The following is a 16,424-nucleotide window of genomic DNA, read 5'->3' as shown; positions in this document are numbered from 1 at the left end:
GGAAGAAAGAAGGCGGCGCGGCAGACGTCGGCGGGTGCCGGCCCTTCCACCATCCTGGCCCTGCCCATGGAAGGAGACACGTGCCTGGGAGCGATGAAGGCACAGGGGACGCCAAGGTCGCCCGAGCGTTTTCTTTCCCGTCACCGCCAAGGCAAAGTGGCCCTCACGGCTTCCCCGATGGAGCCTGGGCAGAGACGAGACGGCGGGCAGCATCTGCGCTGACAGCCCTTGGCCTGCCATTTGCGGCCAGCGGCCGCTCACCGTCAGACGGGAATGGGTAATAACATACGTATACAAGCATGCGAACCCAGTGTAGCAACAGAAGGTAGTGTTAGCACTTTATCATACGACTACGCGTACTCGTAGAGCACTCTTACATCTTACATGTGCAATCGCATCCACTCGTACCTGAACCGTGCCTCCACTCCACCTCGACGCCCGTCACCTCGACGCCCGTCACCTCGACGCCGCCACTTCAACGCCTGCCAACACCAAATCACTTCGGCAGCTGTGAGCCGGCGATTCGGCAAGTCCAACAAGCGGCGTCGCTTCTGTAGCCTGGAATTCTGTGAGAATTGGCACCGTCCGAGTCTCGGACCTGCAGAAAGCGGCATGGCGGGGGGCTTAGCCGATCCATCGCGCAGGGATGGGGGACCTTGGGCGATGCAACCCTGCGACCTCATCGAGTGCCTGGAGCCGGCGGCGGGCATGGAATAGGCTGCCAAGAAGGTCACGCGTCCAGTGAATCCGGTCGACGAGCCCGAGGAACGAAGCCGATCTGGCCGAGGGGAGGTTGCACGCGGTGGCGAAGCCGCGAGTCGGTGCCGAGGCGGTCGAGCTGACGAGCAGGTGGTCCATCTTTCCACCCGCTCGTTTGCCTCCGCCTTCGCCGGATAAAGGAAGGGATGGCCTCTCCGTTCCCTCGTTGGGGCCTCAAGCTTGCCACGCCGTCGCTGCCGTCGCCGTCGCCTTTGACGCCGTCAACATGAAGGCGTTTGCGTCCTTCCTTGCCGCTGCCGGGTCCGCCGCCGCCGTTACCATCGCCGAGATTAACGGCAATCGCTTTCTCTCGCCGCTCGATGGAAAGAGCGTGACTGACGTCACCGGTGTCGTGACGGCCGTGTCCAAAAACGGCATCTACCTGCGCAGCGCCGAGCCTGACGATGACCCTGTCACTTCCGAGGGGCTCTTCGTCTACGGTAGCTCGGCCGCCCAAAAGGTCGAGGTCGGCGATTTGGTGAGCCTAGACGGCGTCGTCAAGGAGTACCGGTGCGTTCCCAGAAGCAGAAGCAGCTTCGGCACGAGAGGGAGTCATGGTCGGTGTTGATATTAGAGATCTCACGTCTGACGTCCACGGCCAGGGCCAAAACCGAGCACATCTATCTCACTCAGCTCACTGACCCGACGAACATCGTCGTCGTCTCGTCCAGCCACAAGGTCAAGCCCCTCGTCATAGGCAAGGACACTTTGCCGCCGCCGACGAGAGACTTTTCCAAACTTGACAAGGGTGGCATCTTCGGCGTGCCCAACGCCGTAGACACCGTGTCTGCGGCGAACCCAAAGCTTGACCCGGCCACCTACGGCCTCGACTTTTGGGAGAGCCTGGTGGGCGAGCTGGTGATTCTCAAGGATGTCTACCAGACGAGTCGTCCCAGCAAGTACGGTGACGTCTGGGTGAGGGGCAGCTGGGCCGTGACGGGCATCAACAGCCATGGGGGTGTCACGATGCTTGATGGAGGTGAGTTCCCGCACCGGCACCGTCGGTGGCCTTTGACTGATATTGACGGCTTCGAGACGCCAACCCGGAAACTGTCATCATCGGCACCCCTCTAGACGGCTCCTCCAACCCGATTGACACCAAGATGGGCGACTACCTCGGCGACGTCACCGGCGTCGTGTCCAACGCTTTCGGCTTCTACCGTGTCCTCCCCCTCACCAGCGTCTCGCCCTTGAGGAATGCCTCGGCCACCTACTCGGCCGTCTCCTTCTCCGGCGACGGCACCTGCAAGGCCATCACCGTCGCCGACTACAACGCCGAGAATCTGGCACCCGACTCGGCTCACATGCCGCGCGTCGTCGACCAGATCGTCCACAAGCTTCTCCTGCCGGACCTCATCTTCCTACAGGAGATCCAGGACGGCTCAGGCCCTACCGATGACGGCGTTGTGAGTGCCAACGTGACCCTCGCCACCCTGACCCAGGGGATCGAGGAGGTCTCGAGCGTCGTCTACCAGTGGGCCGAGGTTGACCCCGTCGACGGCGAGGACGGTGGACAGCCGGGTGGGAACATCCGCTGCGCCTACCTGTATAGACCCGACGTCGTCGAGCTGTATAAGCCGAATCAAGGAGGCAGCCTGGATGCCAACAAGGTGCTAGACGGGCCCAAGCTTAAGTACAACCCCGGCCGCATCGACCCTGCCAACAAGGCCTTCGACGATAGCCGTAAGCCCATCGCGGCCGCCTGGAAGCCCGTCAAGGGCTCCAGAAAGCCCTTCTTCACCGTCAATGTCCACTTCAGCAGCAAGGGCGGTTCGACGACATTGCACGGCGATGCTCGACCTCCCGTGAACAAGGGCGTCGAAAGGCGGACCCAGCAGACCACCATCACTGCGGTATGTTGCCTCTGGCCCCAACCCTGTCGTCCCACTGCAAACTCGACAGCGACTAACATGAAGCAGAACTTCATCCGGCAGATACTCGCCAAGGATCCCAAGGCTCGCATCATCGCAGCCGGCGACTTCAACGAATTCACCCAGGTGCAGCCCATGCAGGTATTCGCCGCCAAGTCGGGCCTCCGCGACATCGACGAGCTCGTCGGCCTCGATCCCGTCGAGCGGTACACGTACCTGTATGACATGAACAGCCAGGCGCTCGACCACCTGTATGTGAGCCCTGCGCTCGCTGCAGGCTCAAAGGTTGAGCACATGCACCTGAACACGTGGCAGAACTTTGCGGGACAAACGAGCGACCACGATCCGAGCGTCGCGTTGCTGAATTTGTGCGGCGGTACCTGAGATGAGGTGAACCAAACTCCGACCTCTGTTGGACATGACAGGTTAAAACCAGGGCGCTGCAGACGAGGGCATGACAAGGCCAAACCGAAACAAAACTTGACTCTTGCATATTTAGCATCCGAATACTAGGCGTAAAAATATCAGACACACGATCTTTCTTGCGTATTCACCATCCAATACAGAAGACTGATCCTAGGCGTAAAATATCAGACCTTTAGAAAAGGCAAAATGTAAAATGTACGCATTAGCTGTTATCATCTTCATCCTCCTCGTCGCTACTGCCTTCCACATCCAGATTCGGGTCTGGCATAACGATGCTGTTCAGAAATGTAACCTGAAAGAAGGAGGTCAGCGCATCTCCAGGTTCGACCACTGTTTGTTCGGAAAAACTCACAAACGACGATAGAGCCCCAACAACGTCGCCGACCTTTTCTTGCGCATCGTTCTTGCACAGCATGTCGACGTTGATGCTAGTGCCGATGGTGAAATTTCGCAGCTTGAGGAGCTCAATATCCGGATGAGTGACATCATAACCCTGGTATTATATTAGCATGTGCCCCTGGCCATTGAATGCATCAAACGCACCATCGGCTTCTTTTTCAACGCATTTTCCTGGTTCCTCTGCACGAATGCCTTCACCACCGCCTCATGCCCCGCGCTCGGCTTAACGGTCGGAAAAAAGACCCTCTTGAAGGGCTCGGCGTTGAGCGCTCTCCTCCAACGCGTAGGATGTTGGTCGATGCTCCTCCGCAGCTTGTGAACGTGCTGCGGCTCGGGATGCCACAGGCCGCCGCCGATAAAAGAGGAGCCAGGCTCGCAGTGGAGGTAGTAGCAAGCGTATGGGCCCTTGCGGCCGGTGCGAGACCACGCAGCAGAAAAGTGTGGCTTATACGGCGTTGGGTCCTTGCTGAACCGTATGTCACGATGGATGCGAAAGATTACGTCCTTGACCGGTAGGTCCGGGACAGTCTCGTCGATGGAAATGATGGTCTGGGTTGTTGTCTCGATAAATGATTGCCAGTCCTTGAGCGCACGTCTATACTCGTCGTCGTTGGCTGTTTCAAGATCAGCAATGTTCCTCAATAGGGGTGGTGGACAGCGGAGTCACCTTTGAGCCATGAGCGCTTGTTGTTGGCCTTCAAGTCCTTGAGAAACAATGTGGTGTTTTTGTGAATCTTGCGGCCTTCGTACTCAACACCTTCCGTATCTCTCAACTTGATGAGGGGTATGATCTCAACCTTGCGTGGTGCATCGTCATCGTCGTCGTCTGCTGCAATGGCATTATCGACTGTATCGCCATCACTACCCTCTTGGTACTTCTCAGCAGAATCTTCTGTATCCGGCGACAATCTCTTCGATCTCTTCGATGGTCGCCCGCGCTTCTTCCTTGGAGGCGTGCCATCGCCTTCATCGGCTTCGACGTCGTCAAAGTAAGAGCTCTTCTTTGGCGTGTTGGCAAGCCGTCCTGACCGACGTCGGTCTGATGCTAAAGCTGCTGCAGAACGCTTCCGTGGCGCCATGACGATAAAAGTGGTTTGCAATTGACCATGTAGGCCTGCAGTGGTCCCCTGAGCCAGATAATGGGAAGGACGTCAACTGTAGGATTAGTGGAGGTTGCGTCATCGGCTTGCCCGCCCCCTGGTCGCGCATCGACATGAGCGCGATGACCAAGACATTTCACCGCGTTGTCACGTGACCAAATCGGGTTACTGCAAACCAGTGCGACTCGCTCGCAGCAGTCCCAAGTGTTAACCCATATCCAGCATCGCGAATAAGCGGTGGGTCAAGTCAAGGATGCATATATCACCGACTCGATTCAACAAACAGTTCAAGAGCTCACTTTGTTTCTAGTACATTCCCGACTCATGTAGATGTAAATGCCCACATCCGCTGCAATCCACACACTACGCCCGAAACAGAACTGCGTCGTCTCTTGCGCTTTTGAAAAAAATGATCTATGCATTTACAGTTCGTCATGGAATTCACCCTCCTCCTTAGGGGCCTCGCTACCAGCGTCGCCGTACATCTTGGAGGTGATGGGGTAGGCAACATTGGACAGCTTCTCCTTTTGCTCCTCGAAGTCCTCGGCGGTAGCGTCGGCGCTGTTGGCTTCGAGCCACTCAGTGGTCTCCTTGACAGCCTCCAAAATCTAGTCGATGTGTTAGCAAATCAGTGCTTCTGCGATGGAATATAGCTTCAACGTACAGTCTCCTTCTCCTCATCGTCGATCTTGCCACCGAGGCCGTCGGCGTCGTTGACCTGGTTCTTGAGGTTGAAAGCGTAGTTCTCGAGGTTGTTACGGGCCTCGATGCGCTCACGGGTAGCCTTGTCCTCGTCGGCATACTTCTCAGCCTCAGCGACCATGCGGTCAATCTCATCCTGGGTGAGACGGCCCTTGTCGTTGGTGATGGTGATGGACTCTTGCTTGCCAGTGCCCTTGTCGTGAGCGGACACCTTGAGGATACCGTTGGCGTCGAGCTCAAACGAAACCTCAATCTGGGGAACGCCGCGAGGAGCGGGGGGGATGCCGGTAAGCTCAAACTTGCCCAGATTGTTGTTGTCCTTGGTCAAGGATCGCTCGCCCTCGAAGACCTGGATCAGGACCACGGGCTGGTTATCGGCAGCAGTGGAAAAGATCTGGCTCTTGCGAGTGGGGATAGGGGTGTTGCGAGGAATAAGCTTGGTCATAACTCCGCCGGTGGTCTCGATGCCAAGGGTGAGAGGGTTGACGTCCATGAGCACAATCTCCTCGGTACCCTCCTCGCCAGAAAGAACGCCGGCCTGCACGGCGGCACCGAATGCAACAGCCTCGTCGGGGTTGATGCCCTTGGAAGCCGCCTTCTTGAAGAAGTCCTCAATCAGAGCCTGGACCTTGGGGATACGGGTAGAACCGCCAACGAGGACGATGTCGTTGATCTCGCTCTTCTTGACGTTGGCATCCTTCAGAACCTTCTCGACGGGTTTGATCGTCTTCTTGAAGAGGTCGGCGTTGAGAATCTCGAACTTGGTTCGGGTCAGGACTTCAGAAAAGTCCTTGCCCTCGAAGAAAGCCTCAATTTCGATACGGGTGCTCATCTGGGACGAGAGGGTACGCTTGGCCTTTTCGGCTTCACGCTTAAGCTTGCCCATAGCCTTGAGGTCCTTGGTGACATCGACATTGTTCTGGTCGTTGTATTTCTTGGCAAGCTCGTTGATGATGCGCTGGTCAAAATCCTCACCACCCAGGTGGGTGTCACCAGCAGTAGCCAGAACCTCGAAAACACCCTGGTCGATGGAGAGGAGGGAGACATCAAAGGTACCACCACCAAGATCGTAGACGATGATCTGGCGCTCGCCTTCGGTCTTGTCCAGGCCGTACGCGATGGCCGCGGCGGTGGGCTCATTGACAATTCGGAGCACGTTCAAGCCGGCAATGATACCGGCGTCCTTGGTGGCCTGTCTCTGATTGTCCTGCGTGGTTGTCAGCCTTGACCCTATACAGTCTGTGTGGTTGCGACGAGACTTACATTGAAATAGGCGGGAACAGTTACGACGGCGTGCGTGACCTTCTTGCCCAAGTAGGACTCGGCAACCTCCTTCATCTTTCCGAGAATCATGGCAGAAATCTCCTCAGGGGTGAGCTCCTTGGCCTCGTTCTTGACATTAACCTTGACAACGGGCTTTCCGCCCTTGTTGATAACCTTGAAGGGGAAGTGCTTGATGTCGCTCTGGACATGCTCGTCGGCAAACTTGCGGCCAATGAGACGCCTGCGAGTACCGAATCAGCAACCGAGCACGATCGCGCGTCAGAATCTGGACGGGCTTACTTGATGTCAAAGATGGTGTTTGTGGGGTTGGCCGCAGCCTGGTTCTTGGCGGAGTCGCCGACGAGACGTTCATCATCGGTAAAGGCAACGTAGGAAGGAGTGATTCGGTGACCCTGATCATTGACAAGAATCTCGACTTTTCCCTTCTGCATCACACCGACACAGCTGTATGTGGTTCCCAGATCCTAGTTGCCACGCTGTCAGAAGACAGGAAAGCAGTGGTGCTGGGGGTCCGAAGATGGGAGCTACTCACGATGCCGATGACAGTACCATAGTTCTCGACAGAATCATCTGCGTGGACGTTCTGGACGAATGCCAGAGGGGCGAAGAGGCAAGTGATCCAACAGAGCAGCCCAAGGCCCAAAGCCAGCGAGCTCCGTGAGCGAGCCATCGTGGCAGGTGTGAGAGCGGCGGTTTGTTGGCCGCAATGAAGGAAGAGAAAGCAAAGGGGGCAATGGAAAAGGGAATGGAAGTGCTGGCAATCCAACGCAGTAGGGGGTGACACTTCGGTCCTCAAACCTGTGCGCGTTCACCAGGGAATGGGTTCCGGAGAGGTGAAGTGGTAAGAGGAAGGTTTAAGGTTGCTGGACGAAGAGATCGCTTTTGAAGGTCGTCCCAGGTTCCAGCAGGGCCAAGGTGTCCTGTGCAGAAAAAAGGCCAGATTTCACGTTAGGCAAGGTCCTGGCCCCACGCTAGCTCCGTGGAAGTCACTTTGGCCATGCCGGACCAGGGTCCCCTTGTTCGGTTACTGTGCTAACGCTGGGCCCGGAGGGATAAATCTGTCAGCTAACGCCACGAAGGTGGCTGTAAACCATGACTAATGCACAGTGTGGTTTCGATCCAGCGGCTTCATCCTACGTACCGGAGCACTTGATGTCCAAAGCTGCGTAATCTGGGCTGTTCGCCCGTTCACATCCTGCTGGCGTCCCACCGTGCCCCTACAGCACAGTACAGTTCAATCGTTAGCGAACAGCCAGCGAATACCCGAGTAAGTGCAGGGCCAGGGTTGTGGCCATGCAGAAAGCACCAGACGGTTCTATGAGTGCAGTGGCAATTAGTGCCGTCTCAGAGCAAGATACAATCTTTTTTTGTTGGCTCTCAGCCGACAAAGTAATGACCGTGAGCATGAAACTCATGCACCATTGTCTGGACACCTACACCTGCATTCGAACACGTCTACAAATGGCGACGCAATTCATCCTCCGATTTCCTGCCTGATGGCGCCACACAAGCGCCCGAGTTGTCAAATTAACACGGAAGCCAGGTGCCACTCTGGCAGCTGAGTGGAGGCCACTAAGAAGCGTTTCCAGAACGTTCTGCCTCGCTTGTGCAGAGTACTGTACAGCGTCACTGTAAATACATGCAATGAGGTATGTGGTTGGAGCGTGACTGGCCATCTGTTTTTGTTAAGTACTTTCTCTACGCTGTACGGAGTACATGTTGACTGACATTTCGCTCTTGAAAGATGAGTCATTACGACTCTAGCAGCCCAGCCGCTATCGTTTCCCCCCCACTCCGGATGACGACTCGCTGGCCTGCTTCCAACGGCACTTTGGACGCCAGCTGAATGACCAAACGAGCCACGCCGCCTGGTTGGACCACCTTGGGCTTCCTCTTGATCGTCGCCCCCGTGACCTTATCGATGGTTGCGATGATTGATTGTATCTGGCCTGGAGCATGCAGTCTTCCTCGGTGAAGATCGACCGGCATGGGCATGACATGGTCGAATGCCATCGCTTTCATAGTGAAGGTATCCCCGCACAGGATTGGATTGGTCGTCTCGCAGATGATGTCACCAACTCTGATGTGGATGGGGTCGATGTTCGTCAAGGCAACGCTCACGCTCTGACCAGCCACCGCCCAGTCCTGAGCGGCCGTATCGACCATGATGGACTTGACATAGGCCGACTCTCCGCTGGGTTGGACGAGAATCTTATCCCCAATCTGGACGGTGCCAGAGTCGATGCGGCCCGCAAGTGTCGTCGTGCCTAGCTGAGAGCGGAAGACTTCGGAAATGGCCATACGAAATGGTTTCTCAACAGCTCGTGCCGTAGCCGGGGCTGATTCCTCGAGCGCCTCCAGTAGCGTAGAACCCTTATACCATGACGCGGCTGTGTCCTCAATCTTGCTTGCAATGTTGTCTCCGTTCAGCCCCGAAATGGGAACGAAGGTGACGAATTTGTCCTGGAAGCCCAGCCCGGTCAAGAAACCGGTGACCTGCTCCGAAATCTCTTGGAAACGGTCCTGGGACCAAGCGACCATATCAAGCTTGTTCACCGCAACGACTAGTCGCTGCACCCCTAAGCTCCGCAGAAGCAAGACGTGCTCTCGTGTTTGTCCCTTGAGACCCCTCTCGTACGCTCCCGTGTTGGCGTCGATGACGAGGATGGCAAAATCAGCCTGACTGGCACCCGCGATCATGTTTGGCACAAAGTCCCGATGTCCCGGGGCATCCAATATGGTGAACTTTGTTGTCGGTGTCTCGAAGTGATTGGTCGCGATGTCGATCGTTACGCCTCGGTCCCGCTCTTCGCTACCCTGGTCCATGACCCAAGCCAGGGCAAAAGATTGTTTGCCGGACTTCTCTGCCTGCCTTCGGTACTTGTCCACCGTTCGCTGCTCTACCAACTTGAGCTCCACAAGCAGACGGCCCATCAGCGTGCTCTTTCCCGCATCAACATGACCTGTGCGTCGTTATTAGTGCCGAGCCAGACCGGACAAGGTGACTAGCGCTCACCAACAACGACAAAGCTCACGCTTTTCTTGCTGTTGCTATTCTCGAATTCCTTGACAACGTCGAGACCTTTGCTCTTGGGTGGAGGGGCATCGTTGATTTTGAGATTTGAGACATCGGTCGAGACCTCTTCCTCCTTGCTGGCGGCTTTGGATGGCGTCTTCTTCGCAGAGGCTTTCTGCGCTGGCGCTACCTTCTTCCCCGCTGAACCATACATTAGATTAGCTCATTTATCGCCTTGCAAAATTCGAACCTTGCGCTTGCGCTGCGAGAACAATGTCGTCTGGGCTGGGCTGGGAGAAGGCGTCGACGAGGAATGCAGAGGACATGGCGTATGGCATTGCAAACACCTCTGGCCTGTTTGTTTGACGGGCATCTGAGGCATCACCGAAGAGCGTTTGAGCAAAAGCAGAGGGCGCGGGCTTCGAAACGAGAACGTCCGCGGTGGCACGTGTTGACGAGAGAGGCGAGTCCGTGAAGGCGGCAGCGGCCCCTGGGTGGGTTGCTGACACTTGGGCAGCTCCCAGTTGCTGACTTTGGGCCTTCGAAGCACTATCGGGGGCCAAGTCACGTTTGTGGGATGGAAGAGCCGCTGTTTCCGCATTCTTTTGCCGCTTGGTTGGACTTGGTGATGGGTCTGCAAAGCCCTTGCCGGCGTGCTCTGACAACGAGAGTCGCTTCATGCTTCTCTCCGGGAAGGAGGCATTTCCCAACCCCTTCTTCTCCTCAATCTTCTTCTTCCTGGAGGCGGCGAGGGCCTGCAGCTTGGACATCTTTTGCGCGCCTTCGCTGCCTCCTAGCAGGCCACCCCTGGGTCGACTAGGTGGTATAAGATTGGCTTTCCGGTCATGGGGCACATTCATCCAAGGCATATCGCTGAATTGCGCTTGCAAGGAGACAGCCGAGGCCCCCGAGTCTCGAGACCTCATTTCGCATGCTCGATCGCTGCGATGCCCTGCCGGCCCTCGACCTGCCCAAGCGCTTCTCACAAACAGACCGAGCGTGTCAGAAAAGAAGAATTCATCCGACTTACCCTCTGAAGTCTTCTTCGGTGTCGATTTTTGTGGCGGTGCGATGAATGTTCTGTTCAAATAGGCGACTGATTTGTCGACATCGTAGTAATAGTGCCACAACGCCTCCTGAATTTGAGTGTTGGTGACCTTGATAGTGTCGCTCCCCAAGGCCTTTTTGACTTCAGCTGTAGCGTTGCTCATAGCAACCCTGTCCTCGGGACTCATGCCATCCTCCTCATCCTCCTCGTCAAACTCATCGTAATCGACAAGGTCGTCCTCGGTGTAGGTGGTGACAGGCATTGTGACAAGCTCAAGGTTCCTTGCAGAACGTAGGAAACGAAACAAGGCCACGCTGCCCAGGCAAAATGTCGTTGTCTAGGACGACGAAAACGTAGGAGGTATGGTGGATGGGAGGATGGATGTTCGTGGCGAATTGACCCAGGACAGGGGAGCGAATGCAACCAGTTGTTGGGACGAGAGTGATGGAGTAGACTGATCTTCTGATATGCGTTTCCGCCTACCGCGCTATCTTGCTTCTTGGTGCAGAGTATAATGGCAAGGCAAAGGACGTGGAACAGCTGTTGGAGGTTGAAGAATCATGGTGAGGGGCACAGGTAACAGTCGTTGCTGTCATAGAGGGGCAACTACGGAGTACTCCGTACAGCGATACTTAATAATGTACACACCCAGCGGAGCTAGGCTGAGTAATAATACTGGAGGAGCTAGGAACAATTGTCAATAGGGGACTATCGGACTTTGTATTTTCCGTCGCCGCCCTGCTTTTCAGCAGCCCAGCTTATGGCAACAATCTCCAAAATTCGGCCGTGACGACGAAGAGCTTCCAGCAGCAGCCCAATTCCGCATTCTGGGCACAACTTCCTGCCACCGCAGTCCCCCAACCGTACTTCATTTGTAGAGTCAGATCTGCGGACAGTTTTTCGCCAAGATGTCTCTGAGTAAGTAACGGGCCCCATCTTACCGCGCCAGAACATGCGAGAATCAGTGTTGGACGGCGAACAGCAACTAACGGCGAGCGAGCAGATCTGGATATGTCGAACGGTACTCTTATCCAAATGACCCTGCGCGTCGACTCCGACTGACTTAGGGTACAATGTAGCGCAGATGATAAAGGATGAGCAAGGCCGTCCTTTCATCATCGTGAGAGAGTAGGTTGACGACCCGACAACGTTTATTCGACGGCTGCGAGCGTGACAAGGCTGACGACGATAAAAGTCAGGGGAAGAAGAAGCGTCAGTTTGGCAGCGAGGCTGTCAAGTCCCACATTCTGGCGGCACGAACGGTAGCGAACCTCGTCAAGTCCTCCCTCGGCCCGAGGGGCCTCGACAAGATCCTCATCTCCTCCGACGGCGACATCACGGTGACGAATGATGGAGCGACGATTATGCAGCAGATGGAGATTAGCAACCACGTGGCAAAGCTTATGGTGGAGCTTTCAAAGTCGCAGGATGACGAGATTGGCGATGGCACTACGGGCGTTGTCGTTCTGGCTGGTGCCATGCTGGAACAAGCAGCCGATCTGATCGACAAGGGCATCCACCCGATCCGAATTGCCGACGGCTATGACCAAGCATGCGACATCGCCATCGCCGAGCTTGACAGGATCTCGGACACCATTGAGTTCTCAAAGGAAGAGACGTCCAACCTCATCAAAGTGGCGCGCACCAGCCTCGGCAGCAAAATCGTTTCTAAAGCACACGACCAGTTCGCCAAGATCGCCGTCGACGCCGTTCTGTCCGTCGCCGATCTGGAGCGAAAAGACGTCGATTTTGAGCTCATCAAGATGGACGGCAAGGTCGGCGGCTCGTTGGAGGACACCCTTCTCGTCCAGGGCGTCATAGTCGACAAGGATTTCTCCCATCCGCAGATGCCCTCGGAGATCAAAGATGCCAAGATCGCCATACTCACGTGCGCGTTCGAGCCGCCGAAGCCCAAGACGAAACACCACCTCGACATCACAAGTGTGGAAGAGTTCAAGAAATTGCAGAACTACGAGAGAGAAAAGTTTGTGGAGATGATTCAGCAGATCAAGGACACGGGTGCCAACTTGGCCATCTGCCAGTGGGGCTTCGACGACGAAGCCAACCACTTGCTGCTGCAGAACAAGCTTCCGGCCGTGCGGTGGGTTGGCGGTCCGGAGATAGAGCTGATCGCGATTGCGACAAACGGCAGGATAGTGCCCCGGTTCGAGGACCTCAAGGCGGAGAAGCTCGGCTCGGCGGGTGTCGTCAGAGAGATGACATTTGGCACGACGAGGGAGAAGATGCTGGTGATTGAAGAATGCGCCAACACACGGGCGGTAACGGTATTCGTCCGCGGCAGCAACAAGATGGTGCGTAGCTCCGCTCGGGCGCTTGAGAAGACGACGCTCTCGCTAACGTACCCACGTGCTGTTAGATCATCGACGAGGCCAAGCGATCACTGCATGACGCCCTCTGCGTCGTGCGGAACCTTGTGCGAGACAACCGAGTGGTGTACGGCGGCGGTGCCGCCGAAATTGCCTGCTCGCTTGCGGTCGAGGATGCCGCGGTCAAGACACCAGGCCTCGAGCAGTACGCGATGCGTGCCTTTGCCGAAGCGCTGGACGCGGTCCCGATGGCGCTGGCGGAAAACAGTGGTCTCAACTCGATCGCGACGCTGGCCGAGGTGAAGAGCCAGCAGGTCAAGGCGGGCGCGAACGGGCGTGGTAGGCTGGGAGTGGACTGCATGGGACGAGGCAACAACGACATGAAGGAGGCTTTTGTCATCGACCCGCTGATCGGCAAGAAGCAACAACTGCAACTGGCTACGCAACTATGTCGGATGGTTTTGAAGGTGAACAATGTCATTGTTTCTGGCGTGGGCGATAACGACTTTTAGAGGACGATGGTAGACGGGCGACATATACCAAAAGGCACAGAGGAATGCAGAATAAAACACCCGGCCATGTCGCATTTCACCCTCCTCTTTGCTCTGTACGACGTGCTGGAGGTGGCCGGCAGGCAGAAGCTTGTGAACAGTGCATCTCTATGCATTCCAAGGTCCTCCTTGCCCTGACGTTGATGGCATGACGGGAGAAAAAGTACTGGCCCCAGGACGCGGACAGGATCCTGGGTACAAATTAATAGTTCAGGTTGCATGCAATATGGGACGGTACAGGACGCCATGGGCACTCGGAAGATGCGCTGTTCATCCAGACATAAGACTTCTCGCCCTTGCAAGAGGTCGATGGACGTGGCGTGAAGGGACCCGAGGTAAAGGTCAAAATATGATGTATACAAGGTGAGGTGTACGCACATGGACTTTTACCTGCCAATCACCTGCATGTGCACATGGATGCAAGTAAACAAATGGGTAAACTGCAAGGAATATAAGTGAGTGAGCGCGTCGTTTCATGCGCCGTCCACGTCCACCCGCACTAGGGTCCCATTCCCTCAGCGTCACAGCACGATCACGTTCAGTGAAGGAAAAGGGTGGCTTGCGGAGATGGCATTGATGGAAGCAATATGATGAAACAAGGCATATGTGGGTAGATGACCTGTTGCGGCATGGAGTTGTCTGGCTCGTATCCGTCACATTAGGCCTCGACGATCTGGAAGTTGACACCCCAAAGATTCTATGCGATATGCCGAGTATGATGACAAAAAAGAACCAGAGGAGAATCGGCGAACGAGATGATGAGCTATGGACCGGATGCGTGGTCGCGACAGCATCGTTTGCCAATACGTACACCGCACGCGTCATGATGTGACGGAGAAACTCCACCCTGTTCATAGTTTTTAATGAACGTTTTCATCGTCCTAGATTTGGCCTTGTAGTCGAGTGTAGGATATGGTTCAGGAGGGGGGCTCTCCAGTCCCTATCCCGAAGCGATGAAGAGAGCCCGAGGGATGGCAGCCGCAAACAAGAATGCGTTGGTCAGGCAGAGACATATAACAACCAGGCATCCATTCATTTGCCTAGACATCAAGACCAAAAGCGTAAGTCAGCACCTGACGGGTGACGGGGCATCAGACGTTGGGACTCGTGGGCGCAATACCACGGCGGGCTGACAGAACTTCGGAGCTCGACCCCAAAGCACACGCACCATCTTGTTATTCAACTAGATGCATTTGGGGGCTCTATTAGGTTTCTCGGCGAGGATATCCAGAGGAGCTGTCGGCTCCCAAGATTGATAGGGGAGAAGGAGGGGTGTGTCCTTAGGGGCGAGCGTTGGGCAGGGTCGCAGACCATGGATCCAAGATTGCGTCGCATATGCGGACGGGGAAACAAACAAAACGTTACTTGAGTTTGAAACCAATAGGATTCGGCGAAAAGGGGGCATGTGAGGGCGCGTATGGGGGAACTCGAGTATGTGAACATTGACGGCGACCGGATGACCCAGGTCCGGCCTAGACTGTGAAAAGCCGGTCGGAATGTGCGGTCTGGGTTCGGGACTCGGACGACGGACGACGGCGGGACGGAGGATGAAGTTGATGGCGGTGCTTTCTTACACGGGGCACCGCGCAGGAGGATGGAGGACTCGAGGGGAAAATGCAACTGAAGCAGGCATGTTTCGTGGAAAAGGCGTGACCTACGACTCTCCGCCACTGGACACGGATCTCGTCCCGCGTCGAGGCCAGCTCGCGTCCTGCTCGAAAAGCGTGAGAACTCACTCGCCCATGCTCAGAGATGGAAACAACATCAAATCTTGCCTACAAGGAGCGGCTCACGTCACCGACTCGCGACGGCGACGGTCAGTACCTCCGAGGCCATGCAGGTGTCGGGTAGCCAGGAAAGGGAATAGCGAAGGAGCGGGACAGGGTTGAGGCAGTCGGACTCGCTGCTTAACGAATCGAGGGGAAGTCAGGGTAGGGCAGGGCATCAGCCGGCACGAGCAGACGCAGGGCGGGTTGCATGCAGGTGGATCGCTTGGCCCCAGGCGGTCAGGGGTAACGAACGAAGCCGGGCGCATGCTGACGGGGCCGGTTCCAGGATGTGCGTGTGCTGGTCTGCTGGGAGGTGGCCGAAGGTTGTCTTCGGGCATGATTTTTTTTTCTTTGCGAATGTTCCATTGGAGTGAGTATCCAGGAAGCATCAAAAGGTCTCGCGAGTTGATGTGCTGGCGACGTTCCGACGAAAGAAGGGGGGGGATGTAAGAAGCAACGGATGAATGTGCGTGTGCATGTTCGGCAAGTCCCTCGATGCCCAGTAGTATGTATGCAGAGGCATGTGTTGCAGTAGGGTACGAAGCATCCGTAATTGTGCAATGCATATTATCACTCCGTTCTCCGTAAAATATGAACACCCGTCACTGGTATGTATATTTGCTTCTGCATGGCACGATCGAGGTCCGCAACAACTGGGGATGACGAGATGGTCGATCAGGAGGAACGAGCGAGGTCGATCTCGGTCTGCTGTTGTGAAGGTTTCCTAACGGGGCCTATATTCGTCAATAATTCAATTTTCAGAACGAAAATCATCGCCATCAGACGAATAGACTCTCCGTCCCCGTCTTTTGTCAAGCCCATGGGTGGATTTGGAGAGGAGAACGGATGATTGTAGGGACAAGGGCCCGAGCGAATCAATAAATGATGAAGAAAAAATGAGGAATAAGACGATAAAGACGAAGCACGGAGTGTAAGGTAATAAAAAATAGATAAAATGATTATAATCATTATAATGATTAAAAATGATTATAATGATACTTTGCTCGAAAATTGATCATTCATTCCGACCTTCACCGCCCCCCGGCGGCTGCATCGCAAGCGCGGTCATCTGCCTGATGATTGCTTCGCTGGCATCCCACCATGACGAAGGCGTGTGTACACAAACTCACACGACACCAGCTTCGGGTCTCCTCCTGGCCTTTTGTTCGACG

At 55.6% G+C, this 16,424-nt stretch overlaps 5 protein-coding genes across 5 annotated transcripts; 2 read left to right on the top strand and 3 right to left on the bottom strand.

Moving 5' to 3' along the window:
• Positions 1–985: 985 nt before the first annotated feature.
• On the top strand, positions 986–3,014 carry DCS_06981 (endonuclease/exonuclease/phosphatase family protein; the record flags this gene model as incomplete). Its single annotated transcript, XM_040804268.1, has 4 exons — positions 986–1,269; positions 1,362–1,738; positions 1,795–2,612; positions 2,679–3,014. 4 exons carry the CDS (start codon positions 986–988, stop codon positions 3,012–3,014), a joined length of 1,815 nt encoding a protein of 604 aa, XP_040654372.1.
• Positions 3,015–3,258: 244 nt separating this feature from the next.
• DCS_06980 (uncharacterized protein) lies at positions 3,259–4,534 on the bottom strand (the record flags this gene model as incomplete). Its single annotated transcript, XM_040804267.1, has 4 exons — positions 3,259–3,348; positions 3,409–3,549; positions 3,600–4,069; positions 4,123–4,534. 4 exons carry the CDS (start codon positions 4,532–4,534, stop codon positions 3,259–3,261), a joined length of 1,113 nt encoding a protein of 370 aa, XP_040654371.1.
• A 443-nt stretch (positions 4,535–4,977) lies between these two features.
• Positions 4,978–7,211, bottom strand: DCS_06979 (putative glucose-regulated protein 78 of hsp70 family; the record flags this gene model as incomplete). Its single annotated transcript, XM_040804266.1, has 5 exons — positions 4,978–5,163; positions 5,220–6,464; positions 6,521–6,761; positions 6,821–7,005; positions 7,074–7,211. 5 exons carry the CDS (start codon positions 7,209–7,211, stop codon positions 4,978–4,980), a joined length of 1,995 nt encoding a protein of 664 aa, XP_040654370.1.
• A 1,082-nt stretch (positions 7,212–8,293) lies between these two features.
• On the bottom strand, positions 8,294–10,867 carry DCS_06978 (TEF1 protein; the record flags this gene model as incomplete). Its single annotated transcript, XM_040804265.1, has 3 exons — positions 8,294–9,504; positions 9,558–9,758; positions 9,808–10,867. 3 exons carry the CDS (start codon positions 10,865–10,867, stop codon positions 8,294–8,296), a joined length of 2,472 nt encoding a protein of 823 aa, XP_040654369.1.
• Positions 10,868–11,513: 646 nt separating this feature from the next.
• Positions 11,514–13,444, top strand: DCS_06977 (T-complex protein 1 subunit epsilon; the record flags this gene model as incomplete). Its single annotated transcript, XM_040804264.1, has 4 exons — positions 11,514–11,523; positions 11,685–11,733; positions 11,801–12,917; positions 12,983–13,444. 4 exons carry the CDS (start codon positions 11,514–11,516, stop codon positions 13,442–13,444), a joined length of 1,638 nt encoding a protein of 545 aa, XP_040654368.1.
• Between the last annotated feature and the right edge of the window lie 2,980 nt (positions 13,445–16,424).

This window comes from Drechmeria coniospora, chromosome 03 (assembly GCF_001625195.1).
Source record: "Drechmeria coniospora strain ARSEF 6962 chromosome 03, whole genome shotgun sequence".
NCBI lineage: Eukaryota > Fungi > Ascomycota > Sordariomycetes > Hypocreales > Ophiocordycipitaceae > Drechmeria > Drechmeria coniospora.
Note: the sequence above shows the minus strand (reverse complement) of the source record. Positions and strands in the feature narration are given on the sequence as shown.